An 18,872-nucleotide genomic window follows, 5' to 3' on the forward strand; every position below is an offset into this window, starting at 1 on the left:
GAGATGGGAGAGAAGTGCCATAAGCAGTGAAGCTCTGTGAACTGCTCGGGACTCCTGCAGCAAAACCCAGTTGCAAACTGGAAAACAGGAAGCAGCATCCAAGATAAGCAACCTTTGGGCAGACACATGCTGCTGCTTGGTCACCTCTCCCCTGCCCTATCTCTGGGCAAAGCCCTACACAGCACAGCTACCCCCCCGTCTGCTTTCTCACCCTAAGCTGAGCCAGAGCAGCTCCCAGGTTGCAGAAACCTTTCCCTGGGGCCACCACACCATGCAAATCCTCCTGACCTGTTGCTTCAGCAGATGCTGAATTGACTCCAAACCATTTGTGCAATGCAGGCCTTCAGGGGAGGCAGGCAGAGGGAAGCACAGCAGGGCTGCCTCTCCCTTCAGCTCTGCAGCTTCCCCATGGGATGCAACTGGCTGTTGTTCCTCTCTGTGCTCATATGGGGCTGAGTTCCATGTTGCTCTCAGGGCACTTTGCTCAAGGAGCTGTTGGGGTGGAGAAAGTGCTTCTGATGCAACTCCCTAAAGGAATAAAATGACTCTTGCAAACCCTGGCCTTAAGGAGCACAGGGCCCAGAGGGGCAATGGAAGGAAGCACAGCCAGAGGGTGAGCACTGATAGGAGCCTGCAGGCAGCTGGCTTCACTCTCATCTCACAGCTGGGACATCACTGCTTGTTTCCTGCCTTGCCCAGAACAAGGCTGCACCTCACACAGAGCTGAGATGGGAACACAGCAGGCTCTGCCCCAATCCTTGCCACAGCACTGCACTCCATTTCTATACTCCAAAGAAGAAAGGGAAAGCAGAGATATCCCACTGCACTGACTTCCAAAGGAGGGTTCTTCCCCTTCCTTTCATTGCGTAGTGAAAGCAAAGCCTTGATGATGTTTAACTAGTGCTACAGGGAAGAGAAAGAACTGGGTCTCCTCTACCCACCACAGCACAGCCCCTCAGCCTCCTCTATTTCACATCAAAGGAGACTTTCCTGTCCCAGCTCCTCCCTGGCAGGGTCAGCTTCCCACAGGGCGCTGCAGGCAACCTCCTTGGCTGCATTTAATGTATGAGCAAGCTGACAAAAAGATTTAACCTATTTAAATGGGACAAGAAATAATGCAGACACCAATCCTCACCAGGTTAAGAGGTGACATCACTTGGTTCTCCCATCACCAAGGTCCTGGTCACACATAGTGCACCATGAGCTCACTTGGGCTTCACACAACTGCCTCCAAAGGAGTCCTCTGCAACACATAACATCACCTTTCATGTAGTGCTTGGCTTCAAAATCCAAGAACTTTGCCTTTTATGAACTCAAAATAGCCATTGCCTTGTATTAAATTAAGAGCATTGTGTCCCCCCACAGTGGTTTCGCTCACCTCAGTCATTGGATGTGTTACCTACCAAAGCAGTTTAAAACCTATCTTAGATCAATGAATAACATCCAGCCACTGCAGCCAGCGTTAGATTCCATACAAAGGTCTGAGAGCATCAGAGGAATCCCAGGGAGGCAGGATAACCTCTTCCAAAAAGCCACCAGAGCCCAAGTTCAACTCAGTATTTATTATATAACGAGTCCTTCCTTTGCCACAGCTCCCACACAGTCCATAACCTACACACAATACACAAAGTCCAGTAACGTGTCAGCTTTCTTTGAGCAGTAATGGTGAGGCTTCTGACTGCAGGAGTATATCAGCACTCTGCCAGGGAAATAAAACACACCACGCCAAGTAACAAAGTTGGCTGAGTCAATGATAGCACTAATGAAAAGCAGCATCAAGCAGCAAGTTGTTGGACAATAACATTAAAAACCATTTCTTTCTTTCTTTTTTCCCCTGTAATTTACAAATACGAGAAGTATCAGGTTACTTAAAAATTAAGAAGCATTTTGCTTACTAACATGAGACATTACTCATTTGTAATGCATCATCATTAACCAGGTATACAGGTTTCTGTGTCCCTGTGGTTTCTATGGCACATGGTGCCTGTTTGGGTAGGTCACTCCTTGGACAGAGGGAAGATCAGTAATAGACAAAACCGTTCCTCAGTTTTCCACTGTATTCCACTCTTCCCTTCATGATCTGCCACTCGACAGCCTTGGTTTAACCACGAGATGGACGTACTTCAATACAACCCAACACACAAAACACAGATACAATGTGCATCAACGAATCAACTGCTTCTGGCCTGCAGTGCAGGAAACATCCCAGCACCGTAACACAGTGAAATTCCAGGACCAGAACCAATTACTACAGCAATTGTTTTTTCTTTGCATATTTAAAATCTATTACAGTATCTACAATTAAAAAACAAACCAAAGAACACAGTTCTCAGAGGAACAAGGGATGGAAAAGGGAACAGCCTTACCAAGCATGTCTCACTCTATACTTCTGGATGCTCTTACAGTCTGACAAAGCTGAAGGGGATAGGAAGATATCAGTGAGAAGGAAGATGAAGCAACAGCTTTATGGAGAAAGGTATGAAGGAATCCTCAGGAACAGTATTGGCAGCAGCTGTTATATTGGATGCTCCAAACTATTGCTGCCTGAAGACAAAAGGCACTGTATCATAAATCCTCTTTGTCAGTGTTACACAGATAGCCAAAGGCAGGATTCCAGGCAAGGACAAGGCTTTAGAGCAGCCTCAACAGCACGGCCATCCACATTCTGACAACTGCCTTTACCAGCAAGTGCCAAACACAGCTCACTTGAAGCTCTGGAGGAGCATCAGGTCTTCCTTCCTGTACTGAGCAGCTTGCTGAGCACTTGTGGTATATATATATATCATAGAATTGCCTCACCTCAGGAAGGTGAGCTGAAGCAGGAGGGGTATCACTAAACAAGTGCACCAATGAAGTCAGATCTAAGACAGGTAGACCTGACTTCATGTTGGATTTATAATCCAATCTTCTCCACAGATCTCCATGGTACAATTTAGTAAAGAGGCTTAGTGAAGAGCTAGGAACAGCCTTGACGATGCATTTCAGTCCTCAGAAATGAGCCTCACACAACTAGAGACAGTATGTTTCACATACATGTTTCGATGTCTCACAAGCCCCATAAAAGCCTCCCCTCTGTATGCCTGCTAATATACCAAGCCAACACAAAGCTTGAGCTAACGGGAGGAATAAGGCCATACACAGTTCTGAACTGCAGGAATTTAAGGTGTGCCTAACTCACCATGTAAATCCCATAAGAAAGATCTGCTCTGAAACAGCAGCCTTTTCTCCTGTCCAGCACCCAGATTCTCTTCAGCATCCTTTGAGGATGACAGGGACCATAACCTGCTCTCACATCTTTAAGAGGGACACTGCCATGACTAGACCAGAAATCACTGTGAGCATGCCATATCTGGTATCCAGCCTCCAGGTACTTGAAGGGAACAAGGAGGAGCCCTCAAAAGGCAGATGCCATCTATGGCAGCTACAGAATGCAAACACTGCCCACAAGCCTAGCATGCTGGCTACCCTTGGCATCTGTTTCATATACCTGGGTTCTGGGATTTGTAGGTTAATATCTCTGCAGCTAGCTTTTGGGGATCCAAAAGCTGAGGGAAACGGCTCATCACAGCATCAACTAAATGAGGATGGAATATGCCACACAGCTTGACGTGAACGTTGGCCCTCTCCTCTGCAAACTGATCGGAGACATTCCACTGGCAGGAGTCCCCATATGTTGGCCCTGGGGCTCTCTGCACTGAGTGAGGATCTCGCACGCTGGTGGGTCTCACCTGGGGAGGAGGCAGCTGGTAGGGCTCAGACCAGTACTCACGAGAATGAAGTGAAGGAAGAGAAGGGGCATTATACTCACTGGGGAGACTGTACTGCCCAGCGTTAGCTGGATGGACAGGTACTCCATAGCCTGAGAAAGAGTGAGGTGGCCCTGAGTGAGGTATCTCAGGGTTATACTGCAAGAAGCTAGCACCAGAGGCAGAAGATTTATGGGAACCATGCTTGTAAGACACCAGACCATTCTGCTCTAAGCTGGGAGAGTGTGGGTAGACAGGTCTCTGCCTACCACAGGTGCAGACCGTCACCTGCTCAGCATGGGAGTGATCACAGTGACTGGTAGATCTGTAAGGCCACATGTCAGACATTTGGTTCTCCAAAGACCCAATGCCTGAGTCGAGATGCTCCTGAGAGATGTAAGACAGAGAGTCCATGTGAGGATGCTGGTACCTTTCAGAGGACCTGTGGCTCCCACTGTTAGCAGGAACACTGCCTGACACACAGCCTTTGATCTGAAGAGGAACATCATTGGGCTTTGTTTTATGTGTCAAGCTTTTCCTCTCTGCAGAGATCTTCTGCAAAGAGCTTTTATCACTCTCTGTGGGCACAGAGCACAAGAGCTCTGCCTGGGATCCTCTTTTGCCCTTTTTCTCCTCCTTGACAGCACTGGTACTTCTGGTAGGAGACAATCTTGCATTGGCTCGGAGTTCATCAGCTAACGAGCGCTGGGGTTGATTGATCCTTTCAGGGTGGTAGAATTTACACTTAATTCCATAAGTACATTTCTTCCCTGCAAGGAAAAAAGCATAAATAGCATGAAATGACACCTAAATGCATGAGTTACACTTGTATAGGGACTGAAGTTTTGATGTTCAGAAGGCAAATCTTACCATAAGGGCACTGCTGCTTCTTGTGTTCTGGCACCACAGGTTTCTTTCTCAGGAAGTTATCCAAGCTGGGGCCGTGCCGCCCTAATGGATCATCTGGAGGCATAAACCTAGAAAAAAATTAAATAAAATAGAAATGTTAATCAGAAACAGCTCACTTTCTGGGTTCAGGGTTTCATTTCTTGTAGAAGTCTCCCATTTCACCACACATTAAAAGTTATCTGAACACTAAAATCTTTCCCATTTCATTGCAGTGACAGCTCATCACCAGGCACAGACTGGCAAGAAGTGCTTCTCTTCAGGCACAGAAGAGGTTTTGTGCTGTGCTGCTGACTAAAAGCAGTACTTGCTACTAATGATAGCGTGAGGAAATCAAGCCCTAGAGCTTTCTCAGGAACTCCTCCAGATGAGAGCTTCTAGCTGCAAACCACATGCAGTTATTGACTCCAATTCTTCATACCTTACTACAGTCAGGGAGGAGTTCTTCCTGCCTCTCTTCCTTCTACAGAGGTATCTATGGGATTATTTTCTTCCATTCTCTACCACCCTCTTCCCTTTTCCATGCCTCACTTGCTCTTGCTTCATTAATACAAGACTGCATGCTCACTTTTAAAGCAAAAGAACATTGGGAACATACTTGTCATTAACAAAGGAATACATCAGTAGACGCTCCTCGATGAATTTCTTCCACTCAGGACGCTCATTCTGCAGGTCCCGATAAGTATCATTAGAAACCACGATGCCATCAGACTCATGTGCCAGCTTCACAATGAATCGATCATCATAGCAGACAACACGTTTACCCCCAACCCGTCTGGAAGGAGTGAAGACCAGAATCTTCTTCTTTTCCAGGTCACGGAGAATGTACTGATCTAGAATAAACACAACTGTCAACACATGTATACTAGTGTGAACAGCCCAAAGGTCTTCCCACCGATAAAGAAACGTTATGAATAACAATGGGTGAGAACTCATTTCTCTACAACCCTCAACTCTTATTTCATACTACTTTTTTGAGTAGTATGTAGGATTCCCACCCTTGTGCCAGTGTGAAACATGGCAACACTCAGGAAACAGGAGGCTATTGAAACACAGTGTGTCCCATCTACATAATCCCTTGCACACAAAGTACTGATCTGCATTTAAGACCGGCATCCTTTATAGTGACACTCTATGTGCATAAGTTTCTTTTGAGTAGATCTACTTAGAAATCTCAGCTGCTCATAAGCTGAGAGCAAACTCCCTTCTATTTGAAGAAGTCTGACTGTACTCCTATTGAGGTTTTACTTCTAGCACATAGAAACTCTGTACTTTCTAGTGTCAAACATGTTAGTCAAATATAGCATAAAGGTGTTTCCCTGAAAGGAGAATTCAAATGATGAAAGACCAGTTAAGCAGAGTAGTGTTACATTCTTTGTTCTCTGAATTATTCCAACTGATCCAGGCAAGAACTTGCTTAAGGGAGAATTTAATGACTTTAAATCTCACTGGTCAGCACAGCTTATTGGATCTCTTACTACTCAGATCTTCTATTCATAAGTTAATTACTAACTACCCAGAACTTTGCAAGCTCATTAAGCAACAAAGCAGCAAGCCTGAAAAGCTGCTCTCTGCTTTCATATTTCCACACCTGTTATAAGTACGTCTGGTCGTGGCTGCTCCTTCCTCCAAGATGGCACAAACACCGTGATATCCTTGTGTCCCCTGTCCCAAAACCACTGCACAGCCAGGAGGATACCTCTGCAGGAGAACACCTCTTTATTTCCATGGCTGCAATGAAGAAGAAAATAAAGGATTTCAATAGTCAGGCAACATACAGATCAGTGAGTGATTAAGCAAACAGATCCAGCAATTAAAACAACCCTTAGTGTTGGAGCAGTAAGAATCAGTCTTACACGCTGATCTTAAGAAGGAGCACCAAGTTTCACCGTTGCTTTTAGCCCCTCAGCATACCAACAAACAGCCAAGTTCTCAGTGGGAAGAACAAAGCAGCTTCTTTGAAGCAGAGCCTTTTGCTTCAGCTCTTTATTTTTAGCCCCGAGTACAATGTGATCTTGAACTTCCTTTGTCCTTTTCTGCTAGCTAGTGCCAGTGGCCAACCTCTGCCAGGGCAAACTGCACTGCCACAAAGTGATTTGCTTACAAAGTTATTTTGATAACTAAGGGAAAACATTTTGTGCTCTCTTACCCCAATGACATCAGCACAGAGGCAGGATGCTTCTTCATTCTCCTAAGGCCCAAAGAATCACTTGTTGATGTTCCATGCAAATAGCACATTTGCATGAAATATCAACATTTGCCTTAATTGGTGCTAAATGTCATAAGAGCACTTGGCAGCTAAGGAACAAAGTTTAGCAACAGTGTCAGAAACCACCTACCAATATTAAAAGCTGCTTCATTATTCATTACTCCATATCAGTAAGTTTGCAGAACTTTCTAAGAGGAAACTACCAGCTCTGTTCTATCAGTGCCACTATTTACAGTGTTATCAGCTTTTCTGTTGATAACGGCTCTGGCAAACTTTCAATGTCTCTCTGCTGCAGCCTGATTTGTTATTATGGGGAATCTAAGCCTGCATTTTTGGAATGACACCAACACATGTTTTATTACACTGAAGATAAGTGGTGTCAAGCCACATGATTGAACAGCAAATTAGAGGGATCTGTGAGAAATGTTTGCAAATCTTCACTTTTGTGAGCAAAGTGTGGACTTGAACAGGACACAGATGTATTGCTGTGCCTCTGGATATTTGTATTAAACTCTATAGTCAAAGGCAACTTACAAACAGACCCACAGCTCTGGGGCACAGAGTCAGTACTGAAAACTGCACGCATGCTTAATCAAACACATCCTGTCTATTACAAAGGTACACCAGCTCCAGGACTCTTATTGCCCAGTGCATTATGTGGAACACAAAGCAAACACTGCAGCTAGATATTGTCTGAATGCACATGCAGGGCCTCACAAGTGAGCAACAGAAAGATGAATATAAGCACTGTGTAGAACAGAACAGCCTTCTGTAGCACATGGAGTAGAGCAGGTTATATACAGGCTTGGAGCAGGGTAAGTGTTCTGTAATCAAAGATACCCCCAAATGTGGAGACCTGAGAGACAGTGGGAGAAGACTTAGGGATAAGCACAAGTGAGACAGTCCAAAAATCAAACCTGTACAAGCAAAGCTGAAGTACAGGTTACATGAAATGGATGAAGCATCTTCATGCAATTCCAGAGAGGGAAGAAAAGAAGACTGGTAAGGTAACCAGATGCCCCAACACCTCATAAAACACAGCAGTATTGCTGAGCTCATGCCCAGTTCTCAAGCAGCAAAGTCATAAGCTTAAGTGCTTAACCTGTACTAAGTTGCTGACACTTACATTTAAGCTTCTCCCCTTTCTCAAACACCAAACTTCTTAGGCCACCAGGACAATACTTAAAAGCATTATTAAAAGGAATGAAAACTAAGAGCTCTACACATTTGGATAGAAATAAGCATATTATCTTATTAATGGATTAAAAACATTCAAGATCTCCCAGGACTAGGAATACATACTGCTGCTTCCCTATAAAGCAATTATGAATCTAATATTTTCCAAGTGTCGTCACATTGTGCTGTTCTATACCAAAACAAGTTCACCAGGCTTCTTAAATATAACCCAGATTTGTTTTGCATATATAAAAAGCCACTTCCTAGCTGAATAAGGTTGGTGTTTTCCCCCCCACCCAGCTCTACAGCAACCAAATCCAACAGTTTCTGTTTTCTAGAGGACTTAAAGTCAAACCCAGCCAACCCTGCTCTATTTCCAGCAAGCTCTGAAACTACTAAGAGAACTGAAGATCTGTACCAGAAGAACTACACATTTAACAAGAGAACTAACACCTAAAAAGACACTTATCTTCATTATTAAGAATGCCAAGTTACAGAAAGGTTTGCATTAAGAATCATAGGAAAGATTACCTAGAACTCTGCCAGTATCTGATTGCTTTCACTACAGACAGACACAGGTTAACGTCCTCTGCTTACTTCTCATTTATGAGTCCCTGCTACCACCCTAGTGTCTACGGAAGGGAGCTAGCCAGGCTGATCTGATTTGGCAGCAGCCAAGAAAAAATTCCCTTAGAAGGAAGTAAAAGCTAATTTCCACTATGATTTGCATATGTTTGTCAAGAGCTGTTCAGGGAGGCCGCTGTACACACTGCAAATGAATCAGCAGGGAACATCACACACCATCAATACAGGAAGTTTCAGAATGGAATTCCCCTTCTAGCAAATTGCTTAAAAAAAAAAGCCAGACTGCGTTTCTCATGTCAAACTCCGTCCTCTTGCTGCTCTTATTACTGCCTGGTCTGCCTGACTCACATTTGCTGTAATCTCTCCTGCACTTTATGGGGTAACTCTCATGGGTAAGAGGTTCCTCATTCAATCAATGCAACCAATGCTGTTGTATAAGCCTCGCTACTTAACTAACATAAACGTCACAAGAATCATAAAGATCAGCTCCACGTCTCAAGTCACCACACAGCTGAGACTAAAGACTTTAAAGTTAAATATTTTACCCTGTTGACAACAGAGTGGGGTTGGGGGGGCATCATATTGGCTCTGTTAGCTGGTCACACAGCAGATCGTACCCAGTCCTTTCTCACTTCTATTCTTAGAACTGCCAGCCATGGCTCAGTGAAAAACCACACCTGCAAACAAATCTCCATTCAGCACTTTCACCTTAGGAAGTCTACAATGACATACACAACAGCTATGTGCACTCGCTTCTTTTAATAAGCAAGCATGTGTACACACACGTGTGTTACAAGACCTATTAAACTAAAGCAGTGAAGAAGCTTGCTTCATAACCACAGAGCCCATCTTCAAAATCTGGTGTGTTAAACTAATGGTACTCAGAGCCCATTTGTGTGTAACTGGGGTGGTGGCAAGTGACTCTCACCATAAGGGGACAAAAAGCAAAGGTGAAAGGAGAATCAGTATGGACATTGAACTGAAAAGCATCCAGCACAAGGATACTAAGTGCTCCACGACTATTAGGATTCCTGTAACCCTACCAGGCAACTCCAGTGGAATCCCTGTAGTATCTGATAGAACCTCCTCTACCAACACCAGAACATCCAACACACTGAAGGCAAAATGCAGCCCTGCCCTGATATCACAGCTGTCAGAAGTGGCCACTCCAAACATTATTTAGTAGAATCCCCCATTCCAAACTCAAGCATCTCCTACAACACACAAAAATACAGCCAAAAAACACCTGACTCCCGGTCTGGAGACTGGCTTTCAATGCCAGAGACGGGATCATATTAAAGCCTTTTCTAATTAACCCCATAATTATGTATTGAGTAACTCAGTGCTTCAGAAGCTTATATAAAACTATTAGGTAAGAAGACAATGTATCTTCAGTTATCCTCTTCAGCAGCTACAGAAGGGGAGGAAACTTTGTTTCTCCATGAAGCATATCCGCTGCTGTCTGAATAGGCTCTGACCACAGTACAGACCACAGGCAGAAGGAGCCATCTGGGCTGTCACCCTCAAGAAATAACTACACGCATTGGTTATTATGTACATTGGAAAATATTACCAGCCACCACCAAAACATCCAGCTGTAGTTTTTTGTGAAAAACCCTGAGCTTTTCAGACCCCAGGCTGTTAGATCATGGCATGCCTCATAGCTACAGAGGTAGAGAAAATCACTATGAGCACTAAAGGGTCACAAACTATCCCAAAGGGACCCGCTCTCAAGCCCCAGACACACCTCATCGCCACGTTGCTTCCATCAATAACAATGGGCTTCAGGTTATCACTCTCCTTCTCCTCCAGAGGTGGCACAGGTGCAGGGGTCTTGTTGGCAGCTCCTCCTCGAGGGACCAAAGGAGCCTCCTTGGTCTCCTGAGGGGTCTCTGCGGGGTCTCGCTCAGCTGGGCCGTGCTTTACCAGCTCCCCAAGGACAGTGTTGGTATCAGCATTCAGGCCGAGCTTCTGGAGCACAACATAGATCTCCTCGGAGGAGTAGCCCAGCTTGCGGAAGAAGTCCACCTTCAGCTGCATCTCGAGGCTGTCAGGGGGCTCCCGTGTGGGGCTCCCTGCTTGCTCCATGCCCAGCACAGCAGGTCCAACACCCTCCTCACAGCTCATGGCCCGGCCTGGATTGAGGTAACCACTTTCATATGGATCTCTGGAGCTCATCCTCTCCTCCAGCCGACTGAACTGCTGGTTGAACACCGGGAACGCCTCACGCCAGCCGGGACAGCCCAGCAGGGAGGACACGCTGCCTGCACTCATGGTTACCCTCAGCTGTCTCCCGGCCTTCACTCTCACTCCAGACCTGTGGCCCAAAAAACAAAACGACGGCGTTAGAAGCGATGTAACACAACCCTTAGGGCCTCTCCCTCCCCCCACCTCGGAGCTCCCAACCCCGGGTCCGAAGCCAGCCCACCCCCTTACCGGCCTCCCACCGCACGAACACCGCAGCATCTCCATGGGGCCAAAGCGGGCCGGGCGGCGGCCCAGCTTTATACCGGGGCAGCGCTGCGCCAACGCGGAAGGACAGAGAGGGCGAGGGAGGAGCGGAGGCCGCTTCCCGGTCCGCCCCGTGCCACGCCTGGCCGCGGCCCTGAGGCGGAGCGGGGCGAGGAGGCGGTGCGGCCTAGTGCGGCCTATTGCGGCCCAACGTGCGGCCTATAGCGGCCTATAGCGGCCTAACGTGAGGCCCGGCCCCGCTGCGCCCCCAGCCCCAGGCCCCGCCGCTTCCCCCGGCCCCTTCGGTTCCCTTTAGTCTCTTTCCAGCCCCAGCCGAATGCCTCCTCACAGAATAACCCCAATGGGTGTAGAGCCAGGTCCTCTAATGCAAACACCTGGCTTTTATGCAAATCGTGTTGCAATAAAGGCAGATGTGCCCCGACAAGTGAGTTCGTTAGGGAAATTCATTCATCTGCTTCCTGCTCCGTTGCATAGGCTGCCTTTTACTCTTGATTTCGTGGTGATGGAGGCACAATGAGCCCTGGAGCCAAGCCCTGAGTTAGCACACATTGGCACAGCCTGCAGCAACCACAGCAGTGCGATGGAGCAGCTGGTTCCTTAGATGGCTTTCCAGCTTGTCCTTGTCTGCTGCTCTTCTGAGGTTAAAACCATTAAAAGGTGTGGTTCAGAAGGGCTGCAGCCCTGGCTCTTTTTTGTTATTCCTCCCACCAGCTCAGGTGAGGTGTAGCTGCAGAGTTAGAGGCAGATATCAGGTCCTGTGCTCGGTGCTTGCTAAAGGAGCATCCACCTGACTTGTGGCATTAGACCTATTGACACTAAGAATAGCAAAGGCCAGACTTGGACCTAGGAGCTGTCAGGAAGCACCTCAGCACACTTCAGTCCACAGCAAACCCACAGGCTGAAACTGGAGAGGGAGAGAAACGGGATAGAGGGCACAAAGTAATGAGCTGTAAAGCCAGCTTTAAGCAAAACGGAATGTGTGAATCATAGAATCACTAGGGTTGGAAACGACCTCTAAGATCACTAAGTTAAACCCCAACCCATCCTCACCCTAACCACATCTCTATGGTTCTGGAACACCTCCAGGCACAGTGACCCACCACTCCCTGGGTAGCATGTGCCAATGCATCACCTCTCAATGTTACTTCTCAATTCTCTCAGCCACTCCCCATAAGACTTGTGCTCCAGACCCACCTCAATTTTGTTGCCCTTCTCTGGACACGCTTCAGGGCCTCGATGTATTTCATGCAATGAGAGGCCCAAAATTGTACAGCCACAAGCTCCAGACCTATCAGTGAAGTTGCTCCACGTGTTCTTTATGAGCTGTGCCTCCAGCAGTTGATGCATGGGCACAGCACTGTTGACACTGCAGTCATTTGACAGACAGGTGCTGCAGGGTTGCTCAGGGCTATTAGCATCAGTGCTGGCCGTGGTGACCCATCCTGGCCATAGATGGCCATCCCTTGTGACACACAAGGCTGTCTGGCATGGGTTTGTTGCACCAAGATGCTGCTTTGACCCTGATGTGATGCAGGTAGTTGTGACTCAGCCGACAGAGGCCTATCCAACCAGGCTTCTGAAGGAGATAAGAGCTCCCAGCAGCAAATGGGACTGATTGCAACTGTTTGTTAGAACCACTGCACGGCCCATTTGTAACTACGGGAATTGAGCTCACATTTCATAATGTGCAAAAATTGTTCCACTCTGACTTCTGATTAATCACTCCTAAACAATTAAATGTAGGTAGTTGCAAATTTGCTTCCCTCAGGCCATGTACCGGAGCCTGACTTAGGAGCAAGGGAACTCTCCCAGTTACAGGAATACATTTGCATTCATCTTCCTTGTGGTTACCCTGAAACAATCATTTTTTCTTGTCTCTGGCCATGTCTGAAACCGCACTGTGTACTCAACAGTCACACACACACAGAGGCTAGATTCTGATCAGAGATAATATCCTTAGTCAGTACTTAAGTAGGTGCTTTCCCAACTCTTCTTTCCCTTGGAATCTACTCCAGTCAGCTTGAATTTAGCATCTGTTTGTGTACTTTTTGCTTCCAGGCTCGAGTCTATTGCACTCAAAAGCATGGCCACAGATGTGCTTTTTATAGGAAATACCCCACGCAAGATCCACAGAGCTGGATCTTTTGATTTATGCAAAGCACCACCATTAAACATATGCTGCCTTTTTCACTGAAATAAAGAAGCCAGGATGCATAGAAGGGATGTTGGCTTCTCCACCCTAAAAGTCAAAAGGGGTCATACCATGGCCACACCCCAGCACTGTCGGTAGTTACTTTTGATTTCATATTTGCAAATTGCTTTGAAGAGAAAGTTTACTGCCATTGTTTGGCATTGCAAAGACTCTCGCAGAGGCTGCAGCTTCTGAGGACGTGCAGATATCCAGAACAAAGCCACTGCTTGGATCACTGATGGGCAGAGAGAGGCCCCTCATTACCCCATACAACATGACAGAACCTGTCTCTCATTTAAGTGATATGATTTGGAAAGATACTGACCCACTCTGCTCTACAGCACAGGGGAGGAGGTAGTGAGAGCAGCAGCCCACTAACATCATTATTTGAGCAGTGACTTGTCCTGGGGCTGGGGAATGCCAAAGGAGTTGCACAACAGAGAACCTGCCTAGGAGAAGAAAGGTATGATCAGAGGAGTCTGAATAGCATCATCTCAGTCAGAGACACTCTATGCATAGATTTCATGATGGGACCTGAGCACTTCCACAGCGTTTTGCTGAAGCACAGTCTGTCTTGCACACTGCTTCCTTGTCTCGATGCTGACGAGCACCTCTTTGTGCTGGGGAAGTGGTCTCACCACAAAGATGTTGAGTTGTGCACCAGTCTGTCCCACAAAGTCGGGTCCTCATTGGTCTGACATCATTTCAGTGCTCTTTCTGCTGGGTTGGTGAGACAGAACGGGGCACTGGGAAGGGTGATGCTGGTGTCAGAAGGGCAGGAGTCTAAGCTGGAGGGCTGCAGGCTTCGGTATGGCAGCAGAGAGTGGGAATGAGGAGAGGGCAGAGGGTTGAGCAGAAAGCAGAGTGCTGCACCATGTCCTTTATGCCAAAGGGCAGAGAGCAGCCCCACTGGCACTGCTGGCTGCTGTTTGTGGTGCTCACATCTCAGCCCTGTGGCTGGAGATGTGCGCCTGCAGGAAAGCAGAGAGGAAATCCCCACTGCAGAGCACGTGGCCTTTCCTGATAAGGAACTGCTGAGCAGAGGGGGAGGCAGAGGGCCGGAGGAGCATGATGCCAGACCACGTCACACATGAAACCTGGCTATCAGGGTGGACTTCCTGCTGTGGTTGGGTTATCTTTTGGAATCGGTGCTTTCAGTAAGCCGAAAAGAAACCAAAGCAGCCAACAACACCGGTAGTGGCTGGGCAGCCTGCAGTAGCTCTGTCCCGGTGACAGGCTCCCACTCCATCCCCTTCCAGTTCCTTGCTGGCTCAATGCAAAGCACTGCTCTTCTCCTGTCTGGTTTCTTGCTCATCAACAAGTCCTGTAAAATCCTGACATCACACTTTTCTAGGGATTTTTCTAGGGATTACCACTCCCATACCTCAGATTTTAAAGGAAGAGCCCATATTCTGGCAAAGCTTTTCATCTCCCACTCGTATACTTAATGCAGTCAAAATAGGTGGGATGTGAGGATCTTAGAATCTGCTGCTGGGGAGGAAGCAAGCCTGGGGCCAGTTCCTGGTGAAGGGATGCCAGCACTGCAAAGCTACTGCTGGTTGGCCTCAAATGGGAGCCTCGTCAGCAAAGTGGCCCTCGACCTGGCTTGCCTGCCTATAGAAACCAAAGGCAGCTCGCTCAGATCTGTCTTCTTAAAATGGGCTAATTAAACCTCATTTACAAATGCCTATATGGGAACACTTATGTTAATTAAGGACAATTGAGGTGGCCTTATTTAGCAGTCTTTGGGACTAAATTAAACTAAATTAAGGCCACTTTAATTCTGAATGAGGGTTTTATGCAGAGTTTTAATGCTCTTTAATCCACTTTAGATTGTTACTTCATGTTAACTTTCTTTAAAAGCCTGTGCAGACAAGCCCTGGGCAATTAGGGGAAGGCACATCCCTATCTGCTCAGAGCCTGAGCTCATCCGACAGCTGCTGGGAGGGATGGGGCTGAGCTGGGCTGCCCTGGGAGCTGCACATTCCCGACATCTCCACAGTCCTAAATCCTATTTATCGCAGAGCAGGAAATAGGGCAGACAGCAGTGGCAGCAGTGAATGCTGCGCTGTGTGAGCACACAAACAACTTTTGCCTGGTACTGTGGAGCTGCAGGCAGCCCGAGGTCTGACTGCTCACTATGAGATGTGCTCAGTGCCCATGGGGTGCAGGGAATCCCATGGGCTCCCTGTGCCAGGTCGCTCACCCAGGAGCAGAAAGATGCTGGTTTGCCATGGCTGGAGCTCAGGAGTCAGACTGCAAATAAACCAGTGACCTGCCACTGGTCTCAGTGCTTATCAACACATGTTCCTGTGTGGCAAGAAGCATTGCCAGTAGTTCCACGGAGCTCTCCCATCACTGGTGATGTACAGATCCAAGAGGCTGGCAGAGCTGCAGCTGGATTTTCTCTAAAAGCGAGCAGTGTGATTTATTACATAGTCCTCAGCACATCCAGGAGTCAAAGGGGACAGCGAGCAATGATTCATGCTCTTTCTTTGGAAGAGGGGTCACCATGGCTCATGAGGAAAGCTGAGCGAAAACACTGAGAGGAAAGCTTAGCAACATCTCTTTATGGCACTTTTCTTTTATAGCCACAAGCATTCACATTTATGGAGATGCTGACTGAGAGACCATCTGCTCCTCTCGCTCCCTGCAATAAAGACGTCTCCGATGGCAGCAGCATTGCTGGCTGTCAGTGAGTGTTGATCGGCATCGCTCCCCTTGGAGCTGTGCCTGGGCACTGGTGGAGGTGCGGAGCCCTGCTCCAGCCTTGCAGCTCTGTGCCATGGCCAGAGAGATTCGAAAGGGGCAAAGGTTGCTTGAGGCTTCTGCAAAAAAAAAGAGGAAAGCAGCACAAGGGAGAACTAAATGGAGAAGTGTAACGAGGATTTGCAGAACTTACTGCCTGTGTTTTGAGCCTGTGTGCCCACAGCACTCGTGGTGTTGCTAACTGCCTTCATCCAAGAGTGTGGGATTCCTTTGCAGCTGCAGAAAAACACATTCACTTTTCTCTTAAATCTTCTGTCCTGAACTGATTTCCTGGCCCTTAAGGAGCACTTTGCATGGCACTGACTCCCTGTGCAGCCCGAGGCTCCTTGCAGAGCTCCTCTGCTCAGGCAGAAAGCAAACCCCTCTGAAGGAACCACACTGGAGGAATTTATGTGGCCATCATCATGATTACTCCTGTACACCTCAATAGACACAGCCCTGGGTGCCACTCCGAGCAGCAGTGTTGACCCTCACCTTTGGTCCTGGTGCTGGTGTTAGCTCAAGGAGGATGGGCTCATTTCCTCAGTGACAGCTGGGTTGGGCACACCTTGGCTATTTATTTCTCCTGAGCCATCAAGCCATCCAGCAGAGATTATTTTGGCTCCATAAACCCATGTCATTGTTGGAGGTTGAAGGGATAGAGCCAACAGGAGCCTCATATCACCCTGGTGCCCTGGGGTCTCCTAGCACCATTGAGTCCGATCTGGGGATGCTGAGATAGGGACCTGCAAAGGAGCTCAGGAATGAACCCCCTACCCCACTGGGAACCCCAGGCTGAGCATAGCTCAGGGTTTGCTCAGTGGGATCAGCTCCCAGCCAGGCACTGGTGGTGCTGCTTCCCAAACCCACTGCTGGCTGTGCTGGCTGAGCAGGAGAGGGTTTGGCTGAGCCTGAGAAAGTGATTCACCCACATCTCCACTGTGAATCCTGCCCAGGATGCATTGGTGACTGGTTATCCAGATGATACCTTCCAACAAATCCCAGCAAATGTTTTCCACAGAAAGACCCAGAACTTTCCCAACACTCTCCTTACAGAAACCCTGCTCTGAACCCCATCGGATAACCTCATGTTTATAAAAACAGAGTCAAAAGGAGAGCACAGCAACAGACACGAAGAACAAACGATGGTGGGGAAACCCAGGTGGTTACGCAATGGCAGTGACAGCAGCCAGTGACCTCGTGCTCAGCCCTTCCCATGCTCTGCTCCTCTGCTGGGAAACACCCGCAGTCCCTTCCCCAAAAACATCTGAATTGCCCCCACATGTTCAGCCCGTGTGTTGTTTGGGTGCAGCATCACAACCGTGGATCCGCTGTGTTCCGATGTGCCTGGGAGTGTTTGCCGCTTCACAGCGAAAAGAATAATGGATGTTGTACAAACATTTTGTGGAATTAACGTAAGATGTTTAAATAGAGTGTCGGGGGAAGATCTGATCCCACGCAGAGTAGAGTGAAGAGCAGAGGATTTATGCCTAGCACTGAGTAAATACCTCTAGAGGAGTCACAGCCATTTGGGAAGAGGATGTTTTGTACTGAGGAACCAAGAGCGTGGCACAAGATCCTGCCAACCCACTGCTATGTGCCCCCAATGTGCCCCCTTGTTAGGGCTGGGGGTGTCGGACACCCACGGGTATATGGCAAAGGTCTGCAATATTACCTTAGCAAAAGGCACATATACTGCTCTGTGGTTGCTGCTGCAGGTCTGGCCCCAGAGCTGGAGCATCTCCTTGCTCAGGGGGATTTCACCAGGCAGCAGCTGGGAGAGCAGCCATGGGACGGCCTATGATGCTGACTTCTGTCTGGACTCTGCACTCAGGGCTTAAGGAAGGAACCCCATGGTCCTGCCCTGCTGAAACTCAAGAGTTTCATTCCTTTGGGAGTTTTGGGCTTGCAGGGAGCACTGAGGACGTGAGCAGCATCTCACTCCACAGCCCTGCTGCTCCTGCTACAGCTGCACATAATTTGCTGTGCCCTGATGTGCCTGGGAGCCTTTGAGCGGTACCCAGCATGGCTCAGGAAGCTCTGATTTCCTTCACCCTGGCCAGCAGCACTGGCATAGTGCTGGGACTACCCAGCCAGCAGAATGTGGGACAGAGCCTCAGAGCCTTCCCACTGGACGGATGTGTGTCACCTGGGGCAGAGATGAGAGTGCAGCACCGCTCTCTGATGTCAGTGGCAGTGGGAGCTCTGCTTGCCAACCTGATGTGACTCAGTTCCCTACCTGCTCCAGCTACAAGCATGGAAGGAGTTCATCAGCCTGCTTATCTACGGCAAAGCTCGTCAGCAATGTTTGGCAGGTGGCCACGAGCCACCTGGTTTGGGAGCAGAGGCTCAGCTCTCTGCACAGCTCACAGCCATTGTGCAATGTGGGCAATGCAGAAGTGCAAACAAGGCTGGCCTCTCCCTCCACTTACCTGGGGATTAAGCAGTCTGGCTCTATGGGGTAACACTGTGCTTTCGCTACCTTTGCCTGGGGATTTCCCCTGTTCAAGGAGTGCCGCGGTGCTGTGGGGTTGTGCCAGGCTCTGCCCTGCACTGCAGGCTGTTTCTGCTGCAGGGTATTGCCACAGCAGGGTGTCACTGCCACGGGGTGCTTAAGTAGAGGGGTATTTCTGCAGCAGGGTATTGCTGCAGCATGATGTTCCTACAGTGAGGCACAGCACAGCCCTGCTGGATCTGCACCAGCCTGACCAATGCAGAGGAGTGGGAGCGCACTGCTGGGGCTCAGCCTGTCTTTCCACTTTTGCACAACGATGTACAGAAGAAGTGATGTGTTGATTGCAAAACAGCACATGGAATGGAGGAGTCAAGAGACGCAACA

At 48.2% G+C, this 18,872-nt stretch overlaps 1 protein-coding gene across 1 annotated transcript; it reads right to left on the minus strand.

Moving 5' to 3' along the window:
- Nucleotides 1-1,547: 1,547 nt before the first annotated feature.
- Nucleotides 1,548-11,319, minus strand: ZC3H12A (zinc finger CCCH-type containing 12A). Its single transcript, XM_015883602.3, has 6 exons — nt 11,059-11,319; nt 10,370-10,939; nt 6,244-6,383; nt 5,251-5,485; nt 4,617-4,723; nt 1,548-4,516 (listed from the first exon to the last, which is right to left on the minus strand). Exons 2-6 carry the CDS (start codon nt 10,894-10,896, stop codon nt 3,480-3,482), a joined length of 2,046 nt encoding a protein of 681 aa, XP_015739088.2. The 5' UTR covers nt 10,897-10,939; nt 11,059-11,319; the 3' UTR covers nt 1,548-3,479.
- Nucleotides 11,320-18,872: the final 7,553 nt, after the last annotated feature.

This window comes from Coturnix japonica, chromosome 17, assembly GCF_054131305.1.
Source record: "Coturnix japonica strain WE chromosome 17, WE-NBRP24, whole genome shotgun sequence".
Lineage (NCBI taxonomy): Eukaryota > Metazoa > Chordata > Aves > Galliformes > Phasianidae > Coturnix > Coturnix japonica.